The sequence below is a fragment of the Amphiura filiformis genome, chromosome 4, assembly GCF_039555335.1.
Source record: "Amphiura filiformis chromosome 4, Afil_fr2py, whole genome shotgun sequence".
NCBI classification, from domain to species: Eukaryota; Metazoa; Echinodermata; class Ophiuroidea; order Amphilepidida; family Amphiuridae; genus Amphiura; species Amphiura filiformis.
In genome coordinates this window covers 126,218-147,910 of record NC_092631.1, presented here as the reverse complement: position 1 = coordinate 147,910, position 21,693 = coordinate 126,218, and the positions used below count along the sequence as shown (strand labels likewise).

Genomic DNA, 21,693 nt, shown 5'->3' with positions numbered 1-21,693 from the left:
TTTCATTGATTTTGACTTTCGTTTTCCGTTTTCCATGTGTTATAAAGAGGGCGCAACACTAAATCACTACGCATTTTATGTAAGAACAAAATTCGGCTAATATAGTCCATAGTGAATATGAGATTGTAGCGACCATATCTACCGACATGTTCACTCTAAATCACTCAATATCAGCTCATATGAATTCGACAAGTGTCTTCAATGATAAAATGTAGAAAAAAACGGACATTTTATCTCAAAAGCAAATCTCTGTGGCGGATGAAGACAACTTCCGATTTTGAAATGTGAGTGGTGAGTTTAGTATATTTTTAGCCCTTATTTTTTGCACCGTGAAATAGCGAAAAAAGTCAATGGTCATCGATATATGCCGACAAAAGTTTTGGAATCTACAGATACAGAGCTTTAATTTGATACCAAATTTATTTTGCTAAGTATTGCAGGGACATCAGAAATGGCGCTTGAAGTAGGCCGAAATCACACATTATCCTATGGGACGCTGATTTAGTGTTGCGCTCCCTAAAGTGACTCAAATATATAAGAGAAGTAATTTTCTCAATATTTTGATGTACCAAGGCAGCCTAGCAAGATTTGTGTACAGAGTTTTAAATTCAGTTATAACTAGAGCTAAATTGCGCATACACATATACGCGACCTTAGCAATAGCTAATTAACTAGGCCTATGGCTAATTAGCCCAGCTATCTAGCATGCATGCATGTATTAAGGCATATAAACAGCCAGCAGTAGTATAATAATGCTGATTTTACTGAGAGGTCTTTTTTGAAATGCACTGTAATTTGAAATTGACCATAGGGACAATGGGAGCAAGGTTAATTTGTTAGCTCACCTATAGCATATGTGAGTTCAAAAGGTCCAGCAGTTTGGTGTAATTCATTGGAATATACATGTATAACTACAACAGAAGTTTGTAGTGTCATATAATTAGGCCAAGTAAAATAAAAAACATGTTTCAAGTCCGGGTTTTTGTAAAAAGGAGGAAGAGGGGCTTTTTATTTTATATTTTCATGGCAAAATCGGTGTGAATACCCATAATTTGAGCTGTTTTAGCATACACAATAATGCCTGGAAAAAGGAGGAGGCCTCTTTTTATTTTTGTTCTGAGGATATAGGCCGGCACCTCTAATTTTCATAAAACCTTCAAAAAGTGTTTCTTGTATATTAGCAAGGCTATAGAGATATTTCTGCTTCCTAGATATATAGAATAAATATATAATTGAAGAAACCTCAAAAAAGGAAGCGGGAGGGTATGTGAAACATGTTTATTTTTTTATTTGGCCTTATAATTATTAATTATATTACATAATTATTTTCCATAGTTGTGAAATCATTTTGTTAACCAAAAATTATTCAATATTCATGTAAATATTTCTGTGCAACTTTGGTCATGCGCTATTAGAGTGCGACTTCCTAAGGTATTTTTCTACATACCGGAAGTAATATCTGCATGACCTTTGACCCCAATGACCTTGGACCCCAATGGATGAATACAATGTGTAATGTTATCATGCTATATTATAATTTGTGGAATGACTTAGCATTTTTAGTAACAGAACAGAAAATCACATCAGCCATAATGACCTTCGTATGACCTTTGACCTCAAGGCTAATGCATGTGTCAAGTGACATCATCTTGCTGTGTAATTCGTGTAAGGAGTAGCAGTTTTAGTAAAAATAACAGGAAATAACATTTTCGACCATAATGACCTTTCCATAACCTTTGACCTTGAGTTGGTCACGTGACATTTGTGCCACCAGCTATTGGTCCTGATGACCAAGTAACATTGTTGTACCATATATATTTGCGACAGCAGCAGCATTTTAGGGTATTTGGTCATATACCGAAAGTATCCCCTTAATGACCTTTGACCCCAATTCTGGACAATAAGTTTTAGACACTGGGTATAGCTGATGCATGTACCCAAGTGCCAACATCGTGCTGTATAATTTGTGGAAGAAGTAGCATTTTTAGTGAAATCACGTTTTTGGCCATTGACAGGAAGTGGATGACCTTTGACCTGAAGTTGATCATGTTTCATTTGTCCCCCCCACCCAATGGTCCTAATGACCAACTATGGTCAACATGGCTCAACGCATATGGCTACGGTGGCTCATTATAAGATTGACAGAAAGAAAGAAAGAAAGAAAGAAAGAAAGAAAGAACTTGACAGAAACAGACCTTAGCAATTTTGCAAATTGCTAAGGAAATATCTGATGTTTGTAATCTGATGCAGAGAGTGTAACAGTTAGCTATTTTTTGTTACATAGGCCTATACACACAAAATCCAAATAGGCCTATACACACAAAATCCAATAAATTTTAGATCATCTCATCTTTTGAAAGTAAAGCATGCACAAAGATCTCACTTTTTCAGATAACTAGGTTCTTAATGCTCTGCGTGCCAGCCATATGCTTCAACATACGTAAAAGTCCAAGTTTTGAGACATTTTCTCAAAATATCAAGAGCTATCTAAAGAACCACTGATCCAATACTAGGCTTGTTTGTACTCATTTTAATGCATTTTTCATGCTGATTCCAAATATGGTGATGAAAAATTACAATTCTGAAATTTTTGAAATTTTGAATTTTGTTAAAAATTTGTCGTCTGCAGTCGACACCCGCGTGGAGAGAGTTAATTCATCTAGACTATTCTTATTCAGTCTATTCTTAAACGACATCTGTATATTCTATAAAATAAAACACGGATCATACAAATTTCATCTAGGTAACGCAATCTACTTGTATTGGCTTTTGTAAAAAAAAAATTGCTATTCTGAATAATTAGACCAAGCATGCATAAATATGCATATTATTTACATATTATTTGGTCTTGCCACAGGGTAATAATGAATTATTTTGCACAATGAAACAAAGTAAATCACCTTATGCTTCAATAAGAATCCCAATATGCAGCTCAGTGTTGCCCTCTTCCTCATCAATTAATTTTAGTTTTGAATCCCAACAAATTTGAAATCAAGGGTTTACTGGATGTGGTTTAATTATGAAAAATGAACGCACTTTTAAAATGTTTTTACCACTTACTGTATACGCTGAAATTTTCGCGGTTGTTTTATTTTTCCGCGAATATCGCGGATGAATATGTGCCCGCGAAAATAATAACCCGCGAATATGTTAAAACGAAGAAATTTCTTATGTATTTTATTACGTAAGTTGCCAACAACCGCAAATTTAACACCTCGCAAAATTGTCAGTGATACTTGAAACCATGAAAATATCTGTATGCGAAAATATTGGCATATACAGTATTTAAAATAACAAATTGTAACCATTGAAGCACCCATTCTCTCTTACAGCAAAGCAGATATGATACAAAATTATGGAAATGATTTGGAGTAACAAGACCAAAATATAGATACCATGTGAGACTGATTTTCACTGTTTAAAAATGTTTACTTTTTCAGAGGAAAGCTTATATATAGACAACTCCAGTCATGTAGTGTTTTGTATCAGAACAGAACTGAACTGAGAATGAGCATTTATACTTTTATGTTTGCCTCAAGCTCAGTCATGTACCCCCATATCATGACAATTTCGCTCAGTTTATGTCTTCCATTATTCCACAAACGATCTTTCCCAAGCCTATGTTTTGCTCCCGACTTCCTGTAGGTGTTTTTGGCCTCGGCGAGAAGCAATTACAATGCAAAATCTGACCTTTTTAGCTGTACACAGTCGGTGCCGTGCAGCGATACGAGACTATTTTTGACGAACAAAATTCAAGAGGGACTAATAATAGACAGAAATATAATATTTTCAATAAAATCATTTTTCAGGCTCAGAGCATTTACTTAAAAGATAGTCAATAACATAATGCATTGCGGAATGAGTTCATTAAAGTTCATCATAAGTAATAGCTATATCTAATGTGTAGTGAATTTGTCAATAGGTATATTTTTATGCATTTGTTTTAAGTTCCTCTTTTATTTCAACATATGATTGCAAATTTCAAGTATTTTTAAATGCTTTAATGCTCTGCATGCTAGCCATAGGCTTCAACATAAAAAATCACAGATTTGAGATATTTTCTGAAAATATCAAGAGCTATGTTAAGAACCACTAAACCAATACTAGGCTTGTTTGTACTCATTTTAATGCATTTTTCATGCTGATTCCAAATATGGTCATGAAAATTTACAATTCTGAAATGTTTGAATTTTAATTTTTTTTTTGAAACGTGTCGTCTGCATTCGACACCCGCGCTGAGAAAGTTTAAAAGCAAAATTTTAGGTGATGGGAAATAGGAAAATAAGATACCAATATTTTAGCTGTTAGAATTTATTTATTTGGCGACAATAAAATGGTTTCTTTCTATGGACTGTTTTGTCAACCATTCCTGTCCCTTGAGTGTTGCTAAATTTACAGGGGCTATTTTAGAAAATAAGGGGGCGAATCGCACATCGCCCCTATATAATTGTATTTTTTGAGCCTGATGTCTTTTTGATATATTTACAAATCTGCCAAATGTTACTGTCAGTAATTGACAGAGCTTACTGTCAATAATTGACAGAGCTTCATTGTCAAATCAGTATTGTCAAAAGTTAATTTGTCTGGACTTGATTTCTAGTTGTTCCATTATGGCAAATTGGAATTCTAACACCATTCGTGGGCACCATTCAAACTCTATTCGATTCGCTGCATTTTTTATACCAGGACAAAATTAAAAAATGCAGACGAAGCATGCGGATAATTTCTACAGCACTTTGTCCCCAAAACATGGTGACTTTTGGCCAAGATATTGCACCACAACTTTCAAAATGGGGTGCACCCCAAGGTAAAAAAATGAACTCAAACATTGAAATTGTAATTCTAAATGACAAGATCCTCTCATCTCACTAATCACATTAAATAGAACATTAAAAAAATTATATAAAATATCAGTACCACCAAAGACATTGACCGTGAAAGATGGTGACGGCAAAAGACAGGTGACCGCTAGTAGTAAAAGAAGACACACCACAATTTTGTTAGTTTTTTTGTCCCAGTCTTTAAGGTACGTGCATCCTCGTTTGAAAAGCAAATAATCACTTTCCTTCTAAAGTATAAATATTTCATATTTTCCCTGAGTATAAATGTTTCATATTAGCAAAGCATCATATATCATGTGTACATACATGGAAGTTGTTAGTTGTGCAAGCAATTTACGCTATAGGATCTCAAGCATACTCACTGCCAGTACGCAGTTTTGTAACCCTAATAGGCTTCTACGTGCACAGAATGACCTTTGATCATGTCGGGTATAAAAACTCATACTCTACAACTTGAGGTCAAATTTTGTACTATGTTTGTTAATGGAGGTAATTTAGCTAGGCCATTAGGGATGAGGTTATTATTGCTTCAAAACTCACCACTTCTACTCATGTGATACAGATGCTAGATGTGTGAAACTAATAATATTTGCCGAGAGGAAAAAAAAAATTGACATTGCATTTTATATTTACTTGTGTTTGATTCTACGGAATGCCGAATTTTGATGCAGCGCAGACTTGTACACTCAACTGAATCATGGTAGTGAAATAAATTTGATCGCAAAATATCGAAAGTTACGTTATTTGCCGGTGTGAAAGGATGAAATAACTGTTTGAAGATAGGCAGGCAGCACATCTATACTAATAGGCTTCTCTGCATGCATATAGGTCAAGAATACACTCAACTTGGGTAATAATAGTCCCCATCGATTAGTTTAACCACAGAAGTAGAAGACAGAACACAGACTTTCTTGCCTTAACACAGTTAACACAGCCAGCCGGTGTTTTAGAGTTTTGAAGTGGGCTTTTGGCTTTGCAAGGGTGTCGGCAAGTGAAGAAGATGAAATCGTGACAAATGGGCTATTCTGGTTGAAATCCATACACCCCATGGAAGATATGACTCTAATTTTCCACACAGGGAGTGGGGTTACCTGTATAATGTACAACTGCATTTGAAATCTACACCCCCTATGTGGGAGATTAAAGTCATTTCGTCCATAAGAGGTGTACTATATGAATTTCAAATGCAATAGCCAGATATGGTTATTGTATACCCTGGGTCAGAGCATATGGAATGATAGTCAGTTTGAAGCCAGTATTGGATAATTAGTGGTTGATGGTTTTAAGTCAAGTTGGTGTTAAATTTTCAACATCAAAAATGTTTAGTTGACGATGTTACTGAATGGATGATCATAAATTAGCAATTAGTGTATAAAATTACACTAACGAGTTACTTGTGTACTAGAGTGGAATGCTGAATTGTTTCAAAATGTGACGCCTGAGCCTTTTAATAAACTGCTAAAAATTAGTCTTTGAGTATACAATTAACCTTAAAAGGGGATCACTCATTATAGTCACGGAAGAGTCTGAAGTAATATCAAGTAACGATAGTTAGGTTGCAATCACAGCAGCTCAAAGGTCTGTCCCATTATAACATTTAATAGAACTGAACTTGTCATAGAAAATGTGCACAAAATCCCTCATTCAACTTTCAATTACTCACAAAAATCAGAGGTGCTTAGGCTTTCGTTTGGAAAATCATGATACCTAAAGTTTATGGAATAATGGAACTATTCATAGGTCGTATTATTTAACCAGCTCTTACTTTTTTGTTTTGTATAAAAATGATTTTCTTTAGAGCAAGCAGGTACAATGCAATGCATGATGGGATACTCCCTTCACTTCAGCTGCTGTAGGTTGCAATACCAGGGTATACATGGTATAGTCACAGAAGAGTGATATCAAGTAGAGATAGTTTCATCATAGTCGAGATTATAATAAGCAAGTGATGAATAGACATAGAACCCTATATATTTATTTAGTAGTGATGATAACACACAATGTCAATACAGATGTCAGTAACAGCAGTTTTAGAGGAAGGGGTTCAAAATGCCAGATGCATGGAGGAGGGTCAAACATTAAAAACAAAGATACATACGCACAAAGATCCAAAACATGTTCATCTATCAGGGCACAGTTCTTAAACCCCAATACATTTGTACATTCATTGAATGACCTTTGAAAATTTGAGTACAAAAACTCATACTCTGTAACTTGAGGACAAATTTTGCATTATGATTGTTTAATTGAGGTTATTGAATTATGCCATTGGGATGAGGCCATTATGGTCCATAGTGACAGTGGATTTTTTGTTCTACTTGAGGATGAAGACAGTTTTGGAGGAATATACGCAATCCTTGCAGATATACTTGGATTTCTATGTACTAAAAAGTGGTAGTTTTACCCCCAGTCTGTATTCCCAAGCAACAGACGAAATGTGGTTATCACCAGACGCAGTTGAAACGTAATTGAATTGTAGGAGTTAGACCTTAATCATACTGAGATGAGGAAAGTTGATATAGTGATGAGATGGGAGTGACGGAAGATGGGAATCTAAAATGATTGGATAAATCCCCCATGCAGGCGTGGGGGTATCGTAAGTGAGAAACGTCTGATGGAATGATGGTGGAAGGTTTTTAAAGAGGAGCGGTGGATGGTTTTTTGGTAGTTGGTAGGAGTTCTGATTATCAATGGCGAGACAAAGAAAGGTGATATTGTGCTGAGATTGGGCAATTATAAAATGGTATTAAACCCCAAGCATTGGCAATCGGTGAAATGGCGTTTAGACAATTTAACACAAAGTGATTCATGGAAGGGATTTTGAGAGCTCGGTGAGGAGGAAGGAAGGTTAAGGTTTTGGTAGAGCTTATAAAATGTTGTTATCATAATTGCATTGAGGAAAATGTACACTTTGAGATTGGGTGGGGTGATGGTAGATGGGCAAATCTACAAGCAAGAGATGTATCATGGATGGGACGGAAGGGGTAGGAGGAGGGGCGAGGGTTTTGATTAGGTTGGAGTTAGAATTTGATTATTGGGCTAATCCATTTAAAGGCCATATTCCCCCTGTGGAAGATTGTGGAAATAATTATCTTCCATGGGGGGGGGGGAGTATGAATTTCAAACAGAAGCACATTAACCAACTCTATTATTTGAAACTCATCATCCCTCTGTGAAGGTTTTGTTGTATTTTTTTCAGAGGGTGTAAGAAATTCGTTTGGAGTGCCTAATGTGTTCATTCCATTTGATATTGATACTCCCTGTGGAAGATATTTCTAACATCTTCCTCAGGGTATTGTAACAAGTTAAATGTATGGCAATTGAAAATGTAAGAGAATGTGCCTAAAAAGTATAGTCTGTGGAAAGGATGAAGGGATTTAAAAAAAAAGCTAAATAAAAGCATAACTGTTTTAATGAGCAAGATGCATTAATAACCAAAGCAGGGAAGGGGCTTGAGTCCTCTATCGATCAGAAGCCGATCACCCTTGAGGACCCCCTCCCAACTTTAATAACCGTTTATATAGGTGTCATGGAGAAGATCCAGTTCTCGTGCTTAAAAGACACTGCACTTGTCCCCTTTTCTGTCGGTTCTATTATACCAGTCTGAGTCAAATGTTAATCATAATGACTGAGATGAGCATGATGAGGAAAGATAATATCATGGTGAGATGAGATGAAGGTATAGATGTCAATTCACTACAGAGAATTGATCTCCTATACAGCGGGGTAACTAAAGACCTGGGTTTGTGCTGTAGGGATGGGGCTTTTGAGAGTTGAAGGGCAGTGTTGGATTTATTTGATGTTTAAAGGGCAATGTTAGATTTATTTGATGTTTAGAGGGGCAATGTTGCATTATTTGATGTTTAAAGGGCAGTGATGGATTTATTGGATGTTTAAAGGACAAATGTTAAATTTATTTGATATTTAATGCCTTGCATAGCTCACACATAAAAAATGGACAATATTGGATATTTTTTATGTTTAAAGGGCAGTATTGAATTTTTTAAAGATTTAACTAATGATTTCTTTATTTTCATTTCTTATTTTTATGCAGATATGGTAAAATTGTATCAACCAAGGCAATAATGGATAAATTGACAGCAAGGTGTAAAGGTGAGTAGAAATGAAGCAATTTCTTTTTTTCAAAATATTTGTATGTATGTTTTGTTTTCAATGTTGGATAGAAGTCTACCCCCATTAAAACAATATTTTCCCAGAATCCTTTGCAACATGATACATCCCCTCATTTCATCAAATAACATTCCTATTACTTTGTACAGGTTCCCTTTATTTGTATTTTGAGAATAGACTGGCTAAACATGGGTCGATAGTCAAGAAATAAACATATTTTGCAAGATCTGGATGTGCTCTGTTCATTGAGGTACTTTTTGTTACTATCGACCCATTTTGCACTGGATAGAAAATCAGTATAGAAAATTGAAATGGAAGAAATGCATTATGGGAAGTGTAAGATATCGTATCTGACATGTTCATAAGGTTACAAGTTCAAAGAAAATTTTCATTCATTATATTTTTTTATGAGCAATAAAATGTAAACATTCTGTATTGAAGTCTTGCAAGTTTTGTTACAAATGTTAGCCTGTCAAGTTATGTACAGTGAACGTCGTTCATGTGCCCTAAAGGACAATATGCAGTCGGTATATTTCACTCGTTTTCTGTTGCGCCACGTCTAATTGTCATATAAATCAAATAATTACGACAGCGTCTTATCACGAGATACCTGACCCAGATTCTGAAAAGGCACTTTGATACCAGAATGAATTTATCAATCTTAACATCTAATATCTGTATGTTTACATGGACTCTGGCCCAGTCATCCCAGGTGAAAGGCAAAAGAATTGGCCTCCAGCTGTGTTCTCGTTGATACTCTCATTCAGACTCATCATTGTCGTGCTCAACCCTGTACACGGAATAGCGTGTCCAAAACCTACGCACCGTACTTAAATGTTATAGAGTAGTTAATGACATAGTGTTTGTTAGGTACGCCATTGGCATCATTGTGGGGGTATCCCACGTTAATCTTGTCAGGGATAATCTTGTTTCGTCGCTTACGACCTGGAGGTACGTGACGGAGACTTGGGACATTGAGAGCGCTAGTACATGTAGACAACCAAGATGAAATTGGGTGTGAGTGTGAAAGAGATGAATTTAGCTTGTGATCAAGGATTGTACTTGTAGAAGTTATGTTGTTGTTGAGGAATTTGGTATTTTAACATGGATGTGCAAATCCAATAATATCAGTGATGGCATTTAAGGATTTGACAAATTTCAGTTAGAATTGACTTAGATTTCAAACATTATTTAAATTGAAAAACTGTGATGAAAATCCATCCAAAATGGGTATAGGCAAGCCTGTGGTTGTTGAAAAAGTAAAGAGTAGAGTAATATTGCAAGGAAAATATATTTTGTGGATTCTCGGTAAAGTGCCCTGATTGATTATATGAAGCAGCATATTGTTTTTAGTCAATTCATTGGTGGCAAGTAATCCCCAATTATGATCATTTTTCACCATTTTTCACCATTTCAGTTGCATTTGTAAACATCTCTCATCTTTGAACGTGCTGACAAGTCAGACAGATGCATATTACCCGTCTAACTTTTGATTGAACAGAAATGTCAGTGCCGTCTTGATTCTGTCGTGATCAGAGTTGACATCACTACTCTTAAGCTGTTATTGGCTGTGTACAAGTCTTAAGATTAGCGTCTTCTGTGCTGTTTGAATAAACTCTTTCTGATGGATTGGAGTGCATTGCCTTCCGCTCGCTTTAACAAATCTACATTGACTTTCTGTGTTTTGTCTACTAAAGGTGGAGAAATAGGATGGAGAAATTAGATTTGTTTTTTGTACTTGAGTAACTATTTTGTGTTTGTTAAATACGGTTGATCTGTGTGGAAGTGTGAAAACACACTTAAGTTCTGATGGGAATAGGAGAAGTTGTAGTTGGTCATTCTGATTCTGTGTCCACCAAACTTGCTGTCCGATATGTTGTTTAGACAAAGATGGAAGTAATAGTGGAAATATTTGTAGCCAACATCATTCTGTTGTCTAACTTTGAGTGAACAAAAATGTCAGTGCCGTCTTGATTCTGTCGTGATCAGAGTTGACATCACTACTTTAATAAGCTGTTGTTGGCTGTGTACAAGTCTTAAGATTAGCGTCTTCTGTGCTGTTTGAATGAACTCTTTCTGATGGGTTCCAGTGAATTGTCTTCCGCTAGCTTTAGCAAATCTACGTTGACTTTCTGTGTTTTGTGCACTAGGTGGAGAAAAGGGATGGAGAAATTAAGTCTATTTTGTACTTTTTATTTATTTATTTATTTATTTATTACACTTTATCACTGGCACAGAATTACAAAAAAAAAATATAATATTGCACATAAGTTTCATCAAAATTACACAATATTATGAAAGGAACATTTGTTTTAAAAGTCCAGTGAATGGCTGGAGCGAACAGGTGCCAGGCACCTCTAAGACCGCCCCACCAAAACCAAAAAAGAAGGGAAGGGAAAAATAAATTAGAGGGGGAAAATGCAGGTAAGTTACATTTGCCTGCAATTTGAACAATTACAAAAGAGGTCCAAGTGCAAACAGAAGTTGCATCAAAGGTGCGAGCAAATTTGGACTGGTAAAACTCCAAAACTTGTTGCTTAAATGAAGCAACAGAATTTGTAGATCTGATAAAAAGCCCATCTTGTGGCACTACTTAGGCGACGAAAAAAAGAAAACCTGTTCTACGGGTGGACGGACCTTTCAAGTAGGGTCGGTCGGTCAGGCTTTTTTTTTTTTTTAAATGACCAAAATCGGTAAATATTTGCAATTTGGGAAAATGCAAAAACAAAATTTTGTTCCTGAAATTGTCGAAATTTGGGTCGGTATTCATTTGTATATACAGGAATTTTTTCCCCCAATTCATTCAAAATCTGGGTCGGTTAGGCCCGTAGAACATGGTTTACTTTTTTCGTCGCCTTAGGTTACTATTATCTTTGTGGGTTTTACATTTAGTTTGTGTGGAAACACACTTGAATTCTGATAGGAGGGTAGAAGTTGCAATTGATCAGACTGGTTATGTACCAATCAAAAGGTATTTCTCAGTTTGCTTTGACAAAATGGAGTGATAAATATCTTCATGAATATAATTTGCAGCACAAAAATGGTCCAGGCTTCAATGATATCAAACAGTGTCACTCATTTCTCATTTATGATATTCATATTTCTTTGGAGACCGACATGCTTAGTAGTTCTTTAGTGAGATCATGTATGCGCTATGGAATATTCAGCAATAAGTGTGGAATGAATAAAGCTAAACAAATTAACATAGCATAACAAATTAACTTTTACAGAATATAAAAGTCATGAGTGGTGTAATGCATTTTATGATCTGTGCTAAATTTTAGTGACCCCAAGGAACATAATTTGAAGGAGAAGATTGCCCTACAAACAGTGGCGGCACCATGAATTTTTTTTTCTGGGAGGGGGTAGCATTTAGGCTTGGAAACATGACATGGGTCACATGCATATAAGATCTGTGTTATGTCAAGATATTTCACTGTATATTTACAGGGTTTTCATTTTTGAGAAGCTTAAATCTGATATTTTGTATATTTAAACATGTAGTATTCTTGCTATATTGGAATAGAATTGGAGAGAAAACTCGGAATACAACAATTTACATCATATTTGATGTAAACAAGGGTTCTCTTATATTAGTACATTATCACTAGTTTTCAGCCCCATATATTGGAAATCACTGGCTGGGCCTGCGCAACCCCAGTGGCTACTGGTCAGTGATCATGTGCTTGGCATATGGGGGTTCAAAGGTTTGAATCCTGGGGTACCAAGTGACTTCTTTGTTCATCTTCTCTTCTTTTTCTTTGGATAGCAAAAAAGCAGTGTTCATTGTCAGGGTTAATGATTCTGGGACACCCTGTAAGCTCAAGGCATTTGCAGGTGTATTCTACCGATACCCATAAGCCCAACCCCACCCCCGGGACCCCACCCTGCTATTGTCTACCTTTTGAACAAAAGAACCAAGTCTAGTTTGCCACAATGTATGTCTTATCATTTTTGAAACAAGACTGATTTGTTGAAATCCTAAACAGTAGTACATGCACTTAATGAATTACCAAAACGTATCAAGTTCATCTAAATATATATACAAGTGTGGTTATTAAAAGTATACATTAACAATTTAGAGAGAGTTGCCTTAATGTTAAACAAATATTTGATTATTTCAGTAAATATTTGTATTGATAATAACTTCTATTCATTGCAAGGTATGTTAACGGTACACTTCTCAATGAATTGGATAAAAGCAAAGTCTATTTTCCTCTGGGCTGTATAGGGATTGATATCCTGGGAAGAAAAACATCAATTTACTAAGTCAAATAGATAAATGTAAGTTCAAACCAGATTTATTGTGTAGATATAGAAATGCCAGATCTCATCTCTTCACTTAACCCCCTGGGAACAACTGTCTTTGTAACAGCATTTCTGATTGGTTAATCACACGATGTATTAATCTGAGTGACCAATTAAAATACAGCTTTTTTGGAAATCTGCCGTGTGAGCTGTCTTGAGGATTCCAATTCCTAAGTTTGTCCTCAAATTTTTCTCCAAATATACTCCCCAAGATATTTTGGGTATTTCATAATTTAAAATGAAGAGGAGTGATTCAGAAAAACTCTGCGGCTAGTTTTTAGACCACATATCCTTAACATTCATACACACCAACTCAACAGTATCCAGCAGATAACGTCATCCAACCACAGAAGTAACTCATACGGACATTGAACTATGTCCCCTGGAATGGAGGCTACATCAGGTTACCAACAAAAGTGCCGTTAGCCGGGCGGCCAGGAGTTAGCAGTATTGTTGAACTACGTTGCATGGAAATGAAACTACATGAGGTTATAGATGGCAAGCCCGTAGCCGGTCCCCGGGAGTTAGTTTATCGTATCTTTTGCGGACGCATTTTTGTCTGGAGGGACGATGAAAGTCGAGCAGTGTTTTCGTCGAGTGTTTCTGCGGTTTAATCTGAACATTAGAGGCTGGTGATTGGTGAACTGAAGGAGCCTCACGGAGTAAAAAAAATCTTGTCATTCTTTACATTTAACATTTTGCGTATGGTTGTCGATTTCAACAACCTTAAATTAAACACAGAATTTGTAAATTAAAATAAATTATCCAAAAAATATGTATGTTTCTACTTGTATAATGTAAACAAAATGCCCCTTTATGTTTCACAGAATTAGGGAATATAGTTTGAATTGGGTGTAACTTGAAAAGCCATTATTTTGTTCAGTTGATTCTTGTGGAGAGAGATGCAAGGTATTATAAATGTAGGACTCAAATTTAAAAGATTTTGATATCTTATACGCTGATAGTTAATTTCATCATTGGAAATGCACTAAATATGAGGTGTGTACGACATTTTTATCAATATGTGAGTCTGCAATTGATGTCCTAAAGGAGATAAAGGGTGTATTTGAATAGTAGACAGATCATTAACCCTAACAGAATAGCATTCCACGGACTTGATGACGCAATCAGACCAAGTCATATATACCCAGGGAATCGCTGGCGGGCCAACGCGTCACCTGTGTAGCTACATGCTGGGGATCTTCTGCGTGGCATGCGAGGGGTCCGAGGTTCAATCCGGGGTGCCAAGTGACTTTCTTCTTCATCTTCTCTCCTTTTTCGTTCCTTCTTTCCCTTCCGATAGCCAAAAACCTCGGGTAGGGTTAGGGTTAGTGACCATGCATATTTTCCCTATATGCCTTCTTAACCCTAACAGAACTAGGACTCACTAAAGCTCACTATTAAAACCGCTCTGCGTGCATGCATTCCACGGGACTTGATGACGCAATCAGACCAAGTCATATATACCCAGGGAATCGCTGGCGGGCCAACGTCACCTGTGTAGCTACATGCTGGGGATCTTCTGCGTGGCATGCGAGGGGTCCGAGGTTCGAATCCCCGGGGTGCCAAGTGACTTTCTTCTTCATCTTCTCTCCTTTTTCGTTCCTTCTTTCCCTTCCGATAGCCAAAAAACCTCGGGTAGGGTTAGGGTTAAGATATGAATGGAAAGGAAAGAGTAACTTGCCACCGGGCTTGCCATTGCATCGTGTGTGCTCTTGCAATCAAACTATGAACTTTCAAAATATATGTGACGTGTCATGTCAAAAGCAGACACTTTTGGGCAGGTTATGAATTTTGAGGTTTTTACATATCTTAAATAAAGAGATATTTTGCTCCACAACGACATTTTCCCCAATGAAATCGGACATTCCTAAGCGAAGATATTGAGTTCGAATTTATAGTATTATAAAATTGGAAATTGAGATATCGGCCTTTAAAAATATTATTGACAATGTTGAGAGTAGGAATTAACTTGAAAAATGTCTCAAAAAATACAAGATGCCAGTTATATTCCGGTCTGAAACTATCAGACAATATTTTTATAACATTGATAACATCACAAATTTGCAACAAACTCAAATTGTGAAAAAACCACCACCGGCAGATTTTTGGCTATTTCTCCATTTACAATCCTGCCCAAAAGTGTCTGGTTTTGACATGACAAGTCACATATTATCATTAATATTTTTACCAAATAGGCATAAGAAATAGGCAATTACTTAAAGGATGAATTAAAAGTTAAATTTGAAAATTTACACACAATCACATAAACATCAAATAAATCATCTCAATCCCATAAAGTCAGAAGGTTTAGATGGCGATTTATTTTAAGGCATGTGATGGAATTTAGTTGTACTATATACTGCATGTACCAGTTGGCACTTGAAAAACTCTGTTGGGCGCTCAATAGATGAGGGGCGCTAATTAGTTTGAATGCGGTACACATAATTGTTTTTCATAGTTGTAGCAGTGATGTAGCAAAATGACCTGAACTGCAACATAGTTAGTATATCAACAAAAGCATTTGTATGCAGTTTTGAATGATAATATTATCTTGTGGTAGAAGATGGTATAAAATGCAATTGCGTTGAGTACATATATAATGTTTTTAATGTCATCAGATGCCAGCTGGCCTTGAATTAACATTCACTAGAGCAATGTCCCTTTCAAATTTTAATTAAATAATCATATAGGGAAGTTAATTATATGTACTTCAGTGAGTTACCTCCCTAATTCGATATATAGACAACATTATGTAGTGGTAGTTCCTGATTTTGACTTAAAAAGCGCAGTCATGGTTAAGCTATGTTTTTATCCAAGAATTAGCAGGGCCAATGTTTTGTGTGCGCATAATGCATGTAGTAATAGTTCCTGATTTCAGCTTGAGAAAGCATGATGGTATCTACTTTTTTTGTCAAAGATTATTAGCAAGGGCAATGTTTTGTTTGTGTATGTGCATCAGAAATATTGACTTGTCAGACTTCATCAAGGCTTGTTCAGATGGCCAGCTTGACCAGCGTACCTTCGGCATAACACACAGAGGTCATCATTTACTGGGAGAGCATGGCGCAATGGTTAGGGTACTTGCCTTTAGTGCATGAGGTCCTGAGTTCAATTCACGTCAGTGGCGATTTGATAATTAATTGGCAACTTCTGTAGATTAAATTCAGACTTCCACTCTCCCCATGGTTCATTTAGAATTGGGTAAATGAATCATGAAAATACTCTGTCCTTCGGAGGGGACGTAAAGCCGTCGGTCCCGTGTGCAGAGAGCCATACCTGTACATGTATTTCGAAAAGAGTAGGGTGTTAACCCCTGACTGTTCCCAATCCGTCCCGGTGTTCAAATGGACCCCAATGGAAATAAGCTTCAATAGAGGCTTTCTTGGGTTATCCAGGGTTGTCGAAACCCGAACAAATCAAAGCAAATCAAATCAACACTGATACTTGTCCTCACGATTGTTAACATTTAAATTAGCACTTCGTATTAGCTGCAGTGATCGCTTTGTGTTAATGCGCTACCACAGAGATTTTTCTGTGGTAAATCTTATTTGCTAATACAATACTTGTCCAGACAGTCCCTACCTTAGTAGCTTAGTGTTAGCTAAAATGAGCTCCTGGTCTCCCGACCCAAAGATGGGTAACGGTGGGATAAAAAGAGGTCCTATAGTTTTATTGGACACACCAGAAGCCAAAACTGGGCAACAGTGGGATAAAAAGAGCCTGGGTACCTTGCTTAACTCTAAAGAGCATCTGATGAAGGCTCTATATTGGTAACTCTTGCATGTTATTTAGATCTTCTGGTTGTGCATGATACTTCATTACATACATGCTCATCTGTCAGAACTCAGTTCAGCAACCCCAATACATTTGCACATCCATTGAATGACCTTTGAATGTATTGGCTACAAAAACTCATTTTCTTCAACTTCACATCAAATTTTAAGCTATGTTTGTTAAGGCTAATGAACCGTGCATTGGAATTGAGGCTATTTTTGTCATTATGTGATGTGTCTCTTTGGGTATTCCTACTCAAAGACGGGAAAAAAACTAGTTCAGTTCTGACGTTCCTTTCAATCAAATTCCCCACGGCCCCTTGATTAGTTAGCATAGCGTGACTAGGGAGGTGCCGTCCCTAGATACGCTGTTAACCAATCACTTTTGTTTTTATTTCAGTCTTCAACTCTTTGAGTATACCTCATATCAGCATGAGAAAGTAACTAGCATAGAAAAAATATTTGTTCAAAAGTGCTGGCAAGGGTAATACGTTGTGTATGCTTCAGTACCCTGCACTCCCATGTTGCATCAATCCGGTGAGATCCTTCGCTTTTTATGCATTTGGCTATTCCAGTTGAAATCCATACACCCCTGACATGATCTTAACCTCCCAGAGGGGGTGTAGTTTTCAAATGGACTCACCCATTCAGTTAACCCCATTTGAAATTCACACTCCTTTTGTGGACGATTAAGATCATGTTTTCCATAGGGGTGTATCATAAATTATTCTAGAGCACCCTTCACATTAGCTGATCTACGTTGTATTCTGTTCTAAAAGGCTAAAAATAAGACTAATAACATCTATGTATTGATATATAGAATAGTGGGCACACAATTGGGTGCAGCACTTATGCTTCTTGCGAGTTGCATAATGCACAACTGGCACACGCATGTAAATTTATGTGACTGTGAATTGGGACTTTATTGATGCGCGCAGTTATTAAAACAGAATAATTTTCGCCTATTATAAGCCAAACAAACTTTAGCGCTGATTCAGTGATGGATGTGAAAAGCATTCTTGGCATCGCGATAAGAGGAACAGCCTCAGCCAGTTCTGTTCTGTTCCCAGTCCCCAATTCAGTAACCTGTTGACACGGTTGAGCCTATTCCAAAGTTATCCCATGCATTCAGCATCTCCTTAAATTCAAATGCAGTCATACTTTGCAAAGTTCCCCACATACTTGCTTCAAAAACATTACACAACAGTATTCTATGCCATTCAGTGCCCCAATAAGTACTTCCATGAGGTATCAGTTCCCAATGGGGGTTGACAGAGTGCTATGGCAACTGAATCACAACCTAAAATCTATCGTGGGTAGTATTTTGTTTTGTATGCAGCAAGAATATCATCCCATCAGAACTCGGTGTGGATGAACTAAAGTGGGCATGTTATTTGTGTTCATACTTGTACATCACCCAGTTATCAGATACATGCTTTGATCCATACTCATTCCAGGTTGAGAAAGCAACAATCTGAAAAAAATGTTTGTTAATGCTTTAGCTAATGCTACACAGCAAGATTCTGTGTTACACAGCAGTACGCCAGTACCTGTTGGTTACATACATGATGAGTACTCTCTGTGTATCGCTATGTTCCAAGTGCAATTTGCAGTTAATTATATGGCCTTGCACTTCAGAAAGCATCGTCCAATTTTCTCCATTACTATGGAGTTGAACCATTTCCACAAGAACAAGCTGTGGTACAAATCACACAGTTATGATCCCAATGTTAAATTTATGTTTATCTGTGAGTGCTATTAATAAGATGACTTATGAGTGCATTCTAATTAATTCATCAACGAATGTAACTATGCAAGATGACTTCATCAATGAGTGCTATCTACCCAAGATGACTTCATCAATGAGTGCTATCTACCTAAGATAACTTCATCACTGGGTGCTATCTTACGAATTCATCAATGAGTGCTATCTACCTAAGATGACTTCATCACTGGATGCTATCTTCCTAAGATGAATTCATCAATGAGTACATGAGTGTTACCTATAATCTTTTTGTTTTATTTTTTCAATACCTTTGCAGGTTATGGTTTTGTCGATTTTGAAAATGCACAACATGCGGCTACGGCGGTGGAAGCATTACAATCAAAAGGCATTTTAGCACAAATGGCAAAGGTGAGTTTGGTGAGTCGCAGAATAAATAAATGGATGTATTGTTTCTTGTATGTACACAGCCTCATCCCAATGGCATAGTCCAATAACCTCAATTACATAATCATAGTACAAAATTTGACCTCAAGTTGCAGAGTATGAGCTTTTGTACCCAAATCCTCAAAGGTCATTCAATGAATGTACAAATGTGTTGGGGTTTAAGAACTGTTCCTCTGAGAGATGAGCATGTTGTGGATCCTAGTGTATCAGACACTGCCATGTTGGATTGTCACCCATGGAGATCAACCTGAAATCAAATTTGTTGCGATAATTTGCATCTTTAAGCAAAGGTTTGCACAATGTGTGATGTAGTGTTTAGCCTGTGCAACACGTACACAGTACGCCTATTAAGTTGTCGGGTGCAGGGCAAAAGAATCTGGATGTCCGCTAAATTTGCTTTCCATGAGTGACACACAAACATGGCAATGTGTGGATTCTTCAAGTCTAACATCTATGTTAGCATTTCTAAGCATTATGAAAATTTAATTAATGAATTACCACACCTATTTGTTTCTGCTTGTTTTCCGGCTTTCCTCCCGTTTTGTTAGTACAGGAGCAGTAATTTTCCTGTTATTTTTCCCTATCCAAACTCCTCATCAGAGAGTCGCCTCCAGTGATATCAAACACATGATACTGTATTGCTTGATGTGTCACTAGAGGCTTTCCACATGAAATTCCAAACTCGGATTGGTTCGGATTTAATGCGTAATATCTCTCCTCCCAAGTTGTTGTGGGACAGGAAAACCTCCTTGATTTGTCATTGGCCCCTGAACATGCTTAAAGCAAAACCGCCTATGTAACTTCTTGACAGTTTTGTTTTCAACATGTTCAAGGGCCACAAGTACATAGGTTTTTCCTGCCCAACAACAAATGTAACTTGGGGGACAGATGTTTTTGAATCAGTGTGCTATCAAAGCTTTAAACAAAAGATTTTTTAAAACATAATATCTATACATACAATATGGTTTTATAAACACTATTTTCAATGACCACAGCGGAAAAATGCATTATTTACAAGGAAACATCGTAACAGATAGTGCTGTGTTTAATTAGGAAGTAGAGAGTTTTGAACACAGCATGTATGCTTGGGCGGAACAAAGCAGATGCTGCCTATTTTTTAGGGGGGAGGGGGGGAGATTATCCACTACAATCCGAATCTGATTTAGCTAACTACGCATCCAGAACAAATTTACATCTGCTATTTTTAACAGAGTACTTCGTTTGCATCGGCATAGTACAGATTAAACCGGAACAAAACGTATTGTGTGGATAGGCCTATTAGCATTCACTTACTAGTAGTGCACATTGGATTCACATGTTGTAAAGTTGAGAAGCATTATTCCGCTGAGGGGAAACCAGGGGATATTAAAGGTTTGATGTATTCTTTACTTAGACTGGACACATCTGTGTGCTGGGAAATGTTCAAACTGCTTAGGTTGAAGGTATATTGAAGTTCAGTTTGAATCATCTGTGATGTCTGCGGAGGAATACAAGTATTTGTAAAAAAGATTGCTAGGAACAGGGTAGGTTTTGCCGGCAGGATTGTTTGTGGAATTTTATGATTAAAGAAAATATCTAGGTTCGTGAAAGTTTGCAACTTTTTTCTCATGACACATTTGATAAGAGATAAGTTTGCAACTTTATTCTCATGACACATTCAATAAGAGACAAGTTTGCAACTTTGTTCTCATGACACATTCGATAAGAGACAAGTTTGCAACTTTGTTCCCATGACACATTTGATAAGAGACAAGTTTGCAACTTTGTTCTCATGACACATTCAATAAGAGACAAGTTTGCAACTTTGTTTTCATGACACATTTGATAAGAGACAAGTTTGCAACTTTGTTCCCATGACACATTTGATAAGAGACAAGTTTGCAACTTTGTTCTCATGACACATTTGATAAGAGACAAGTTTGCAACTTTGTTCTCATGACGCATTCGATAAGAGACAAGTTTGCAACTTTGTTCTCATGACACATTTGATAAGAGACAAGTTTGCAACTTTGTTTTCATGACACATTTGATAAGAGACAAGTTTGCAACTTTGTTCCCATGACACATTCGATAAGAGACAAGTTTGCAACTTTTTTCTCATGACACATTCGATAAGAGACAAGTTTGCAACTTTGTTCCCATGACACATTCGATAAGAGACAAGTTTGCAACTTTGTTCTCATGACACATTCGATAAGAGACAAGTTTGCAACTTTGTTCCCATGACACATTCGATAAGAGACAAGTTTGCAACTTTGTTCCCATGACACATTCGATAAGAGACAAGTTTGCACTTTTGTTCTCATGACACATTCAATAAGAGACAAGTTTGCAACTTTGTTCCCATGACACATTCGATAAGAGACAAGTTTGCAACTTTGTTTTCGTGACACATTCGATAAGAGACATTCACACCACAAATGAGGCATACAAGGATATGCTACTCTGGTGGGTGTTTCTCTCACGA

At 36.8% G+C, this 21,693-nt stretch overlaps 1 protein-coding gene across 6 annotated transcripts in view; it reads left to right on the top strand.

Annotated features, from left to right (window-relative positions):
• The window catches only part of LOC140150449 (RNA-binding motif, single-stranded-interacting protein 2-like), a 435,798-nt gene that overhangs the window by 344,598 nt on the left and 69,507 nt on the right, over positions 1–21,693 (top strand). For 4 of the 6 annotated variants that reach the window (XM_072172466.1, XM_072172461.1, XM_072172467.1 and 1 more), the window contains exons 7-8: positions 8,896–8,954; positions 19,099–19,199. In XM_072172466.1, coding sequence (XP_072028567.1) covers positions 8,896–8,954; positions 19,099–19,199 — 160 coding nt within the window. The remainder of the gene's footprint in view (positions 1–8,895; positions 8,955–19,098; positions 19,200–21,693) is intronic. The other 2 variants (XM_072172463.1, XM_072172465.1) reach the window with 1 other exon arrangement.